The sequence below is a fragment of the Somniosus microcephalus genome, chromosome 3 (assembly GCF_052327205.1).
Source record: "Somniosus microcephalus isolate GS21.2 chromosome 3, FLI_Smic_1.0, whole genome shotgun sequence".
NCBI classification, from domain to species: domain Eukaryota; kingdom Metazoa; phylum Chordata; class Chondrichthyes; order Squaliformes; family Somniosidae; genus Somniosus; species Somniosus microcephalus.
Window position 1 is genome coordinate 3,295,786 of NC_140989.1, and position 13,444 is coordinate 3,309,229.

General features: G+C 49.6%; 1 protein-coding gene across 3 annotated transcripts in view; it reads left to right on the top strand.

Annotated features, from left to right (window-relative positions):
• The window catches only part of fdft1 (farnesyl-diphosphate farnesyltransferase 1), a 31,557-nt gene that overhangs the window by 6,286 nt on the left and 11,827 nt on the right, over positions 1-13,444 (top strand). For all 3 annotated transcript variants that reach the window (XM_085978666.1, XM_085978657.1, XM_085978652.1), the window contains exons 2-6: positions 3,737-3,834; positions 4,151-4,334; positions 4,974-5,102; positions 5,783-5,974; positions 8,637-8,813. In XM_085978666.1, the coding sequence (XP_085834792.1) occupies positions 3,737-3,834; positions 4,151-4,334; positions 4,974-5,102; positions 5,783-5,974; positions 8,637-8,813 (780 nt within the window). The remainder of the gene's footprint in view (positions 1-3,736; positions 3,835-4,150; positions 4,335-4,973; positions 5,103-5,782; positions 5,975-8,636; positions 8,814-13,444) is intronic.

The window sequence follows — 13,444 nt, forward strand, 5'->3', positions numbered from 1 at the left end:
AATACCCAGTCTAAGATGGCCTGATCTCTAGTTGGTTCCTCGACATATTGGTCCAGGAAACCATCCCGTATACAGTAGGAATTCTGCTTCCACAGTATTGTTACTAATTTGGTTAGACCAGTCTATATGTAGATTAAAGTCACCCATGATAACTGCTGTGCCCTTATTGCACGCATCTCTAATTTCCCGTTTTATGCCATCCCCAACCTCAGCATTACTGTTTGGGGGTCTGTATACAACTCCCACTAACGTTTTCTGCCCCTTGGTATTTCTCAGCTCTACCCATACAGATTCCACATCATCAGAGCTAATATCCTTCCTTACTATTCTGTTAATCTCCTCTTTAACCAGCAATGCTACCCCACCGCTTTTTCCTTTTTGCCTGTCCTTCCTGAATATTGAATACCCCTGGATGTTGAATTCCCAGCCTTGGTCACCCTGGAGCCATGTCTCCGTAATCCCAATTATATCATATCTGTTTACATCTATTTGCGCAGCTAATTCATCCACCTTATTACGAATGCTCCTCGCATTAAGACACAAAGCCTTCAGGCTTGTTTTTTTAACACTCTTAGACCTTTTAGAATTATTATTTACTGCGGCCATGTTTGATTTAAACCCTTGATTTCTCTGACTGCCACTTTTGCTTTTCTCCTTCCTGTCTTTTGTTTCTATCCTTGCTTCCCATTCCTCTGTCTCCCTGCACAGGTTCCCAACACCCTGCCATTTTAGTTTAAACCCTCCCCAACAGCAGTAGCAAACACTCCAGTTTGTACTGGTCCCACCTCCCCCAGAACCGGTTCCAATGTCCCAGGAATTTGAATCCCTCCCCCTTGCACCATTCCTCTAGCCACGTATTGATCTGAAGTATCCTTCTATTTCTACTCTGACTAGCACGTGGCATTGGCAGCAATCCTGAGATTACTACCTTTTGAGGTCCTATTTTTTAATTTACCTCCTAACTCCCTATATTTAGCTTTTAGGACCTCATCCCGGTTTTTATGTAAGTTGTGAGGATGCTTGAAAGGGATATAGACAGGCTAAGTGAGTAGGCAAGAACATGGCAAATGGAATATAATGTGACGTTATCCACTTTGGTAGGAAAATTAGAAAAGCAGAGTATTTTTTAAATGGTGAGAGATTGGGAAATGTTGGTGTTCAGAGGGACCTGGGTGTCCTTGTACACGAATCACTGAAAGTTAACATGCAGGTACAGCAAGCAATTAGGAAAGCAAATGGTACGTTGGCCTTTATTACAAGAGGATTTGAGTATAAGAGTAAAGACGTCTTACTGCAATTATATAGGGCCCTGGTGAGACCACACCTGGAGTATTGTGTACAGTTTTGGTCTCCTTACCTAAGGAAGGATATACTTGCCATAGAGGGAGTGCAACGAAGGTTCACCAGACTGGTTCCTGGGATGGGGGATTGTCCTATGAGGAGAGATTGAGTAGACGAGGCCTATATTCTCTAGAGTTTAGAAGAATGAGAGGTGATCTCATTGAAACATACAAAATTCTTACAGGGCTTGACAGGGTAGATGCAGAAAGGATGTTTCCCCTGGCTGGGGAGTCTAGAACCAGGGGTCACAGTCTCAGAATAAGGGGTCGGCCATTCAGGACTGAGATGAGGAGAAATTTCTTCACTCGGAGGGTGGTGAATCTTTGGAATTCTCTACCCCAGAGGGCTGTGGAGGCTCAGGCGTTGAGTATATTCAAGACAGAGATCGATAGATTTTTGGATATTAAGGGATATGGGGATGGTGCAGGAAAGTGGAGATGAGGTAGAAGATCAGCCATGATCTTATTGAATGGCGGAGCAGGCTCGATGGACGGAATGGCGGAGCAGGCTCGAGGGGCCGAATGGCGGAGCAGGCTCGATGGACGGAATGGCGGAGCAGGCTCGATGGACGGAATGGTGGAGCAGGCTCGAGGGGCCGAATGGCCCACTCCTGCTCCTATTTATTATGTTATGTTATGTTTTGTCCAACTCCCTGAAATTATTGATGGAATCGGCTTCCACCACCTTTTCAGGTCCAGCGTCCAGATCCCGACAACTCTGAGTGAAAACATTTCTCCTCATCTCCCCTCGAGATCTTTTTCCAATGCGGAGAGACTCGAGGTGTTCGGCGCCTTCCCGAATGCTTCTCCTGCACTTTGTACGGCCTTAGGCCAGGGATTCCCAGGTGTCGGTGGGGATGTTGCACTTTTTCAAGGAGGCTTTGAGGGTGTCCTTGAAGCGTTTCCTCTGCCCACCTGGGGCTCTCTTGCCGTGCCGGAGCTCCGAGTAGAGCGCTTGTTTTGGGAGTCTCGTATCGGGCATGCGGACAATGTGACCCGTCCATCGGAGCTGATCGAGCGTGGTCAAAGCTTCGATACTGGGGATGTTGCCCTGAGCGAGAACACCAACGTTGGTGCGCCTATCCTGCCAATGGATTTGCAGGATCTTGCGGAGGCAGCGTTGGTGGTACCTCTCCAGTGCTTTGAGCTGCCTGCTGTACATGGTCCATGTATCTGAGGCATACAGCAGGGCGGGTATCACTGCTGCTCTGTAGACCATGAGCTTGGTGCCACGTTTGAGGTCCTGGTCTTCAAACACCATCTAGCATAGAATGATTGCAGCACAGAAGGAGGCCATTCGGCCCGTCGAGCCCGTGCTGGCTCTCCAAGAGCACTTCAGCTAGTCGAACTCCCCCGCCCTTTCCCCGTAGCCCTGCAAATTCTTTTCTTTCAGGTACTTATCCAACTCCCTTTTGAAAGACATGATTGATTCTGCCTCCACCATCCTTTCAGGCAGTGCATTCCAGATCCTAACCACTCGCTGCGTAAAAAAAGTTTTTTCTTACATCGCCGTTGGTTCTTCTGCCAATCACCTTAAATCTGTGTCCTCTGGTTCTCGACCCATCTGCCAATGGGAACAGTTTCTCTCTATCTATTCTGTCTAGACACCTCATGACTTTGAACACCTCCATCAAATCTCCTTTTCTGCTCCAAGGAGAACAATCCCAGCTTCTCCAGTCTATCCACGTAACTGAAGTGCCTCAACCCTGGAACCATTATCGTAAATATTTTCTGCACCCTCTCTAAGGCCTTCACATCCTTCCTAAAGTGAGGTGCCCAGAATTAGACACAGTACTCCAGTTGAGGTCGAACTAGTGTTTTATACAGGTTCATCATAACTTCCTTGCTTTTGTACTCTGCCTGTATTTGTGAAACCCAGGATCCCGTATGTTTTTAACCACTTTCTCAACCTGCCCTGCCACCTTCAATGATTTGTTCACATACACCCTCCGGTGTCTCTGTTCATGCATCCCCTTTAGGATTGTACCCTTTAGTTTAGCGAGGGGACGGTCGGTGTGCGGAGCGAGGGGACGGTCGGTGTGCGGAGCGAGGGGACGGTCCGTGTGCGGAGCGAGGGGACGGTCCGTGTGCGGAGCGAGGGGACGGTCCGTGTGCGGAGCGAGGGGACGGTCCGTGTGCGGAGCGAGGGGACGGTCCGTGTGCGGAGCGAGGGGACGGTCGGTGTGCGGAGCGAGGGGACGGTCGGTGTGCGGAGCGAGGGGACGGTCCGTGTGCGGAGCGAGGGGACGGTTCGTGTGCGGAGCGAGGGGACGGTCCGTGTGCGGAGCGAGGGGACGGTCCGTGTGCGGAGCGAGGGGACGGTCCGTGTGCGGAGCGAGGGGACGGTCCGTGTGCGGAGCGAGGGGACGGTCAGTGATCTGATGTCTGTTTTCTAGGACTCTATGAGCGAGACGCTAAAAACGTGCTATGTTTATCTGAACCAGACGAGCCGCAGCTTCGCTGCCGTCATTCAGGCGCTGGATGGGGACCTACGGTAAGAGCGCTCTGTAAACTGGGAGTGGCGGGGGGAGTGGACCCCGCCCAATGTGCGGATCTCAAGGAAAATCTGATTGTGGGATACAGTGTGAACTTGGTGGTGGGGGGAGGGGATGCTGGGGAGGTGGGGGGCTGGGTGGGGGAGGGGTGGTGGGGGAGGGGATGCCAGGGAGGTGGGGGCTGGGTGGGGGAGGCGATGCCGGGGAGGTGGGGGGATGGGGAGAGGGGATGCCGGGGAGTTGGGGGGCTGGGTGTGGGAGGGGTTGCCAGGGGAACCCAGCCTGTGGCTTGCACTCACTGTCCTTTCCCTGCAGGCGGGCGGTGTGCATCTTTTACTTGGTGTTGCGGGCTCTGGACACCGTGGAAGATGACATGTCCATCCCCCTGGAGGTGAAGATCCCAATGTTGCAGAACTTCCATACCTACCTGTACCAGCCCGAGTGGAGGTACAGCCAGAGTCAGGAGAAGGATCGCCAGGTGCTGCAGGATTTCCCATCGGTACGTCTCCCTGTGTCAGGAGTGTGGTACAGGCTGCACATCTCTTCCACTGCATTCCTCCCATCTTACACTTCGAAGCTCCAAAACATCATTTCCCCCAACTTCTATCCTGAAGATTCTCACTGGGGTATGGGTTCCACAGGCACTGACTCTCACTGGGGTACAGTTCCACAGATACTGACTCTCACTGGTGTACAGTTCCACAGGCACTGACTCTCACTGGGGTACAGTTCCACAGGCACTGACTCTCACTGGGGTACAGTTCCACGGGCACTGACTCTCACTGGGGTACGGGTTCCATAGACACTGACTCTCACTGGGGTACAGTTCCACGTACACTGACTCTCACGGGGGTACGGGTTCCACAGGCACTGACTCTCACTGGGGTACAGTTCCACAGGCACTGACTCTCACTGGGGTACAGTTCCACAGACACTGACTCTCACGGGGGTACGGGTTCCACAGGCACTGACTCTCACTGGGGTACAGTTCCACAGACACTGACTCTCACTGGGGTACTCTTCCACAGACACTGACTCTCACTGGGGTACAGCTCCACAGGCACTTACTTGCTGGGGTACAGGCCTGTCCCGTGGCCTATTTTTGTTTCCAGTTTCTCATTCTCGCTCTGTGACCCAGATTTCCCTGGAGTTCCGCTCACTGGCCAAGGTTTACCAGGATGTGATTGCAAATATCTGCCACAAGATGGGAGTTGGAATGGCTGAATTCTTGGAGAAAAAAGTTGGATCCATCAAGGAGTGGGACACGGTAAGAGAAAGGTGGGGAGGGGTGGGTGGGCTTGTGTCGGGGGTGGGAGGGGGAGTATGTCAGTGAGGCAAGGGTTGTTGGTGGGGGCGGGGGTGGTGTGGGTGTTTTGGGAGCGGTTGGGGTGGGTGTATGGGCTTTTAGTGGGGGTGGTGTGGATGTATGGGTCGTTAGTTGGGGGTGTGGGGTGTCTGGGTGGGGTGGGATGGGTGTTTCGGGGGTGGTGGGTGTTTGATCTTGCAGTGAAGTCTGTTCAGGGACGGTCTGGTGACGGGGGTGGGGTGTCGGGGGTGTTGTTTGGGGGGATGTGTGCTGTTGCAGTGAAGTCTGTTCAGGGACGGTCTGGTGACGGGGGTGGGGTTTCGGGGTTGGGGGGATGTGTGTGGGTTGTTTGGGGGGATGTGTGACCTTACAGTGCAGTGAAATCTGTGTTCAGGGACGGCCTGGTGAGCTCCCAGTTATACTGCAGGCTGAGAGGTATGTACTTGTAACCTCTGATACCCCAGCCTGCCCCTTGGGGTGAGTTGAGCGATTTGTGGGAGAGGGCTGGAGTCTATGAGCTGGCGAACGATGCAGTCACAGGGAAGTAGCGCAGCGACGTGATTGCACGGTGATGGTGGCGTGTTTGACTCGATATTCCCGTGAGCCCTTCTGACTCCCCTTTTCCCACCTTTTGCTTTCAGTACTGTCACTATGTGGCGGGCCTGGTGGGGATTGGTTTGTCCTGTCTGTTCTCCGCCTCCGAGCTGGAGGATCCGGTTGTCGGACAGGACACAGAGTTGGCCAATGCCATGGGCCTCTTCCTGCAGAAAACCAACATTATTCGCGATTACCTGGAGGACCAGCAGGAGGGTCGGGATTTCTGGCCGCAAGAGGTGAGCCTGGCATTTGTCGGCGGGGAATAGTACAGGCACGGACTGCAGAGCCCGTGTACCCCGAACCCCCAAACGTAAATCTGCCCCGAAATGCCACCCCGCCCCGTATACCCCAAAACCAGCAATCGTCGACTTGTCCCGTGCACCTCGAACCCCCAAACGTCAATCTGCCCCGAACCCCCAAACGCCACCCCGCCCCATATACCCCAAAACCAGCAATCGTCGACTCGTCCCGTGTACCCCGAACCCCCAAACGTCAATCTGCCCGAACCCCCAAACGCCACCCCGCCCCGTATACCCCAAAACCAGCAATCGTCGACTCGTCCCGTGTACCCCGAACCCCCAAACGTCAATCTGCCCCGAACCCCCAAACGCCACCCCGCCCCGTATACCCCAAAACCAGCAATCGTCGACTCGTCCCGTGTACCCCGAACCCCCAAACGTCAATCTGCCCCGAAATGCCACCCCGCCCCGTATACCCCAAAACCAGCAATCGTCGACTCGTCCCGTGTACCCCGAACCTCCAAACGTCAATCTGCCCCAAACGCCACCCCGCCCCGTATACCCCAAAACCAGCAATCGTCGACTCGTCCCATGCACCTCGAACCCCCAAACGTCAATCTGCCCCAAACGCCACCCCGCCCCGTATACCCCAAAACCAGCAATCGTCGACTCGTCCCATGCACCTCGAACCCCCAAACGTCAATCTGCCCCGAACCCCCAAACGCCACCCCGCCCCGTATACCCCAAAACCAGCAATCGTCGACTCGTCCCATGCACCTCGAACCCCCAAACGTCAATCTGCCCCAAACGCCACCCCGCCCCGTATACCCCAAAACCAGCAATCGTCGACTCGTCCCGTGCACCTCGAACCCCCAAACGTCAATCTGCCCCGAACCCCCAAACGCCACCCCGCCCCGTATACCCCAAAACCAGCAATCGTCGACTCGTCCCATGCACCTCGAACCCTCAAACATCAATCCGCCCTGCGAACCCCAAAGATAATAACGGATCAATCACACGAATAGGGGTGGTCTGCAGACCACCTAATAGTGGAAGGGAGGTGGAGGAAGAAATACACAAACAAATTAGGGAAATGAGTAAAAAAACATAGAATAATAATCATGGTGGATTTTGACGACCCCAAAATTAATTAGCCAGAAGAGGTAGGTAAAGGGATAAGGGAATGAAGTTCCTACAATATGTACAAGACTCCTTTCTAACCCAATATGTAAAAAGCCCAACAAAGGAGGATTTGCTATTGGATCTAGTAATGGGAAATGAACCAGAGCAGATAAGAGAAGTAAAAGTAGGGGAACATCTAGGCAATAGTGACCATAATATAATAAGCTTTAAGATAATAATTGGGCAGGACATCAGTATGAAGACTACCAGTGTAATAGATCGGAGAAAAGCCGATTTTTGCGGGGCTGAGAATAGAACTTGGGAAAATAAAATGGACAACAATATTGGCTAACAATGATGTAGAACAGCAATGGGAAACATTTAAAATGCTGTTCAGATGAGTCCAGGAAAAATATATTCTGCTAAAAACCGAGAACAAGCTAAACATTAATGAGACACTATGGATGAATATGGATGACATCAGGGAAAAATTGAGGCTAAGAAAAGAGGCATGCATTAAGTACATGGACAGCAGGGGAGAGCATGATGATAAGGGAGAATGCAAAGAGATCAGCAGAGAAGTCAATAAAAAATTAGGAAGGCAAAGAGGAACTATGAAATTAAATTATCAACGAACATAAAACAAAATAATAAAATATTCTGCAGGCACGTAGATTTAAAAAAGGAAAGTTGGACACGAAGGGATGGACAGGATAAAATCACAGGTAGCAACAGTAAAATGGCAGAAATATTAAATTACCTGGCTTCAATATTTACCAGGGAGACAGAACAGGTGGACATGACATTGGAAGATGAGATTAGAAATTGTCTGTGTGTTCGAGCACAGTGTCTCTGGTCTCCGCTCCCTGTTGTCCGTGTGTTCGAGCAGTGTCTCTGGTCCCTGCTCCCTGTTGTCCGTGTGTTCGAGCAGTGTCTCTGGTCTCCGCTCCCTGTTGTCCGTGTGTTCGAGCAGTGTCTCTGGTCCCCGCTCCCTGTTGTCCGTGTGTTCGAGCAGTGTCTCTGGTCTCCGCTCCCTGTTGTCCGTGTGTTCGAGCAGTGTCTCTGGTCTCCGCTCCCTGTTGTCCGTGTGTTCGAGCAGTGTCTCTGGTCTCCGCTCCCTGTTGTTGTCCGTGTGTTGAAGCACAGTGTCTCGGTCACCGCTCCCTGTTGTCCGTCTGTTCGAGCACAGTGTCTCTGGTCTCCGCTCCCTGTTGTCCGTGTGTTCGAGCAGTGTCTCTGGTCTCCGCTCCCTGTTGTTGTCCGTGTGTTGAAGCACAGTGTCTCGGTCACCGCTCCCTGTTGTCCGTCTGTTCGAGCACAGTGTCTCTGGTCTCCGCTCCCTGTTGTCCGTGTGTTCGAGCAGTGTCTCTGGTCTCCGCTCCCTGTTGTCCGTGTGTTCGAGCAGTGTCTCTGGTCTCCGCTCCTTGTTGTTGTCCGTGTGTTGAAGCACAGTGTCTCGGTCACCGCTCCCTGTTGTCCGTCTGTTCGAGCACAGTGTCTCTGGTCACTGCTCCCTGTTGTTGTCCGTGTGTTTCAGGTATGGAGTAAGTACGCAGAGAAACTGTCTGACTTCACCAAACCCCCGAATATTCAGGCAGCGTTGCAGTGCTTGAACGAGCTGATAACCAACGCCCTACAACATGTCCCAGATGTCATCAAGTACTTGTCTCGACTCCACAACCAGAGTGTCTTCAACTTCTGCGCTATTCCACAGGTAGGGGCTCACCAACCAAACACAGACTGTGGGGGAGAGATGTGCAGGTAGGATCTACCTGACTCTCTGGCCCTGTGTGTACTGAATCTCCCTGACTCTCTATCCCTGTGTGTGTGCTGAATCACCCTGACTCTCTGACCCTGTGTAAATCAAACAGGGCAACAGTAAATAATAATTCTAAAAGGACTAAGAGTGTTAAAAAATCAAGCTTTGTGTCTTAATGCGAGGAGCATTCATAATAAGGTGGATGAATTAGCTGCGCAAATAGATGTAAACGGATATGATATAATTGGGATTACGGAGACATAGCTCCAGGGTGACCAAGACTGGGAATTCAACATCCAGCGGTATTCAATATTCAGGAAAGACAGGAAAAAAGGAAAAGGAGGTGGGGTAGCATTGCTGGTTAAAGAGGAGATTAACACAATAGTAAGGAAGGATGTTAGTTCTGATGATGTGGAATCTGTATGGGCAGAGCTGAGAAATACCAAGGGGCAGAAAACGTTAGTGGGAGTGGTATACAGACCCCCAAACAGTAATGCTGAGGTTGGGGACGGCATTAAATGGGAAATTAGAGACGCGTGCAATAAGGGCACAGCAGTTATCATGGGTGACTTTAATCTACATATAGATTGGGCTAACCAAATTAGTAACAATACTGGGGAGGAGGAATTCCTAGAGTGTATACGGGATGGTTTCCAATATGTCGAGGAACCAACTAGAGAGCAGGCCAGCTTAGACTGGGTATTATGTAATGAGAAAGGATTAATTAGCAATCTTGTTGTGCGAGACCCCTTGGGGAGGAGCAATCATAATATGATAGAATTTTTCATTAAGATGGAAAGTGAAGTAGCTGACTCAGAGACTAGGGTCCTGAATTTAAATAAAGGAAACTACGATGGTATGAGGCACGTGTTGGCTAGGATGGATTGGGGAATGTTACTTAAAGGGTTGACGGTGAATAGGCAATGGCAAACATTTAAAGATCGCATGGATGAACTACAGAATTTGTTCATCCCTGTTTGGCACAAAATAAAACAAAAAAGGCGACTCAACCGTGGCTAACAAGGTAAATTGGTGATCGCATAAGATCTAAGGAGAGGACATATAATTTGGCCAGAAAAAGCAGCAAACCTGAGGATTAGGAGCAGTTTAGGATTCAGCAAAGGAGGACAAAGGGATTAATTAATAGGGGGGAAATAGATTATGAGAGTAAGCTTGCAGGGAACATAAAAACTGACTGTAAAAGCTTCTATAGCTATGTGAAGAGAAAACGATTGGTGAAGTCAAGCATAGGTCCCTTGCAGTCAGAAGCAGGGGAATTTATAATGGGGAACAAAGAAATGGCTGACCAATTAAATACATACTTTGGTTCTGTCTTCACAAAGGAGGACACAAATAACCTCCCAGAGATGTCGGAGAACAGGGTCTAATGAGAGGTAGGAATTGAATGAAATCAGTATTTGTAGGGAAATGGTGTTAGGGAAATTGACGGGATTGAAGGCCGATAAATCCCCAGGGCCTGATAATCTACATCCTAGGGTACTTAAGGAAGTGACCCTAGAAATAGTAGATGCATTGCTGGTCACCTTCCAAAATTCTATAGACGCTGGAACAGTTCCCATGGATTGGAGGGTAGCTAATGTTACCCCACTATTTAAAAAAGGTGGTAGAGAGAAAACGGGGAATTACAGACCGGTAAGCCTGACATTGGTAGTGGGAAAATGCTAGAGTCCATTATAAAAGATGTAATAGCAGAGCACTTGGAAAACAGTGACAGGATCGGACAAAGTCAACATTGATTTACAAAAGGTAAATCATGCTTAACTAATCTACTGGACTTTTTTGAGGATCTAACTGGTAGAATAGATAAGGGAGAACCAGTGGATGTGGTGTATTTGGACTTTAGAAGGCTTTCGATAAGGTCCCGCATAAGAGATTAGCGTGCAAAGTTAAAGCACATGGGATTGGGGGTAAGGTACTGACTTGGATAGAGAACTGGTTGGCAGACAGGAAGCAAAGAGTTGGAATACACGGGTCTTTTTCCGAGTGGCAAGCAGCGACTAGTGGGGTACCGCAGGGATCGGTGCTAGGACCCCAGCTATTCACTATAAATAAATGATCTAGACGAGGGAACTAGATGTAATATCTGCAAGTTTGCAGATGACACCAAGCTGGGTGGGCGTGTGTGCTGTGAAGAGGATGCAGAGAAACTCCAGTATGATTTGGACAGGTTGGGTAATTGGGCAGATGCATGGCAAATGCAGTATAATGTGGATAAATGCAAGGTTATCCACTTTGGTGGCAAAAACAGGAAGGCAGATTATTATCTGAATGGCAATAGATTGGGAGAAGGGGAAGTGCAAAGAGACCTGGGTGTCCTTGTGCACCAGTCGCTGAAGGTAAGCATGCACGTGCAGCAGGCGGTTAAGAAGGCAAATGGTATGTTGGCCTTCATAGCGAGGGTGTCTTGCTGCAGTTGTACAGGTCCTTGGTGAGACCACACCTTGAGTATTGTGTGCAGTTTTGGTCACCTTATCTGAGGAAGGATGTTCTTGCCATGGAGGGAGTGCAGTGAAGATTCACCAGACTGATACCTGGGATGGCAAGAATGACATATGAGGAGAGAGTGGGTCGATTAGGTTTATATTCGCTGTGTGAAGAATGAGAGGGGATCTCATTGAAACTTATAAAATTCTAACAGGACTAGACAGACTAGATGCAGGAAGGATGTTCCCGATGGTCGGGGAGTCCAGAACCAGGGGTCACGGTCCAAGGATAAGGGGTAAGCCATTTAGGACTGAGATGAGGAATTTCTTCACCCAGAGAGTGGTGAACCTGTGGAATTCTCTACCACAGAAGGCAGTAGAGGCCAATTCATTAAATATATTCAAGAAGGAGTTAGATATATTTCTTAAGGCTAAAGGGATGAAGGGATATGGGGAGAAAGCAGGGACAGGGTACTGAATTTGGATGATCAGCCATGATCTCATTAAATGGCGGAGCAGGCTCGAGGGGCCGAATGTCCTACTCCTGCTCCTATCTTCTATGTTTCTATGTGTGTGTGTGCTGAATCTCCCTGACTCTCTGGTCCTGTGTGTGCTGAATCTCCCTGACTCTCTGTCGCTGTTATTATGTCCGTGTGTAATTGTGACACGGACTGCAGGAGTTGGTTATAACAGGTCTTTACTGAGTGGAGACAAACTGGAACTAACTATGCAAAGTTACTACACAGGCTTATATACAGGGGTGGTCACTACTGGTACTGCAGTATACAGGGGCTGCAGAATATAGTTCCTTCTGCAAAGTACATACACTACAATTCCTCCCCTTTTAGCTAAACAGTACATAACATTCGATTAATAATTAAATAACATATTTACAATTACAGTTGTCATATACATTAGCTGAAGTTAAGCAATTATAAGTTCAGTTTTTGAGGAGGCTTCCTGATTCTGTCTGGATAACGCCTCTTTGGGGTATCAGGTTCTTCTGGCAGAGTTGATTCGGAATCAACGTCGTTGTTGGGTTTGTCTGTTTCCAATATTCCCGCTTCTGAGGTAGATGCAATTGGTACTTCGGTTTCATCACCAGGTGTATAGGATCGTGGTGTGGAATTGACGTTTTCCAGTGACTCTAGAATCTGGTCAGCATGGCGTCTTACAATGCTCTCTCCAACGTCCACGGTATACATTAGAGGTCCTTGCCGTGTACAGATCGTTCCTGGCTGCCATTTCTCTGTGCGGTAGTCCCGGGCCAAAACTGGTTGACCTATCTTAAAACTCCTGGTCGGCCTTTCATTCATATTCTGAAACTGCCTGTTCTCCACATCTCTTCTGATGTTTGGCTTAACCAAATCCAAGTGGCATCGTAGTCTTCGATTGAAGAACATCATGGCTGGAGTTTGGTTGGTAACCGCATGTGTCGCATTCCGGTAGGCAAACAAGTTATCCACCTTGTGTTGTAGGGGTATGTCTTCATTACACATTGCCTTGATAGCCTTCTTGAATGTTTGAACGAACTTCTCAACCAATCCATTGGTGGCTGGATGATATGGGGCGGATGTGTAATGCTTAACACCATTGTTCTTTAAGAACCTCCGGAACTCTTCAGACACAAACTGTGGTCCATTGTCGGAGCAAATCTGTTCAGGCAGCCCATTTCTGGCGAATATGGTTCGTAAGACTGTGATAGTTTTTTCTGTGGTGGTTGAGGACATTTTTATTACCTCTGGCCACTTTGAATGGGCATCCACCGCAATTAAAAACATCGAGTCCATAAATGGACCAGCAAAATCAATGTGCACCCTTTGCCATGGAGATGAGGGCCACTCCCATGGATGTAGAGGGGCTTGTGGTGGGGCGTTTTGGACCTTCTGGCATCCTGTACAGCTCTTGGTCATCTCTTCGATTTCTCTATCGATTCCCGGCCACCACACAAACGCTCTGGCTAAGTTCTTCATTTTTACCCCTCCCAGATGACCCTCATGAAGCTCATTGAGCACTCTATCCTTCAATTTGGGTGGAATTACTACTCTGGATCCACACATCAAGGTTCCTCTGCACACTGACAGCTGTTCTCTTCTCGGCGAGAATGCTGGCAACAGTGGTTCGCCATGTGCTGGCCATCCC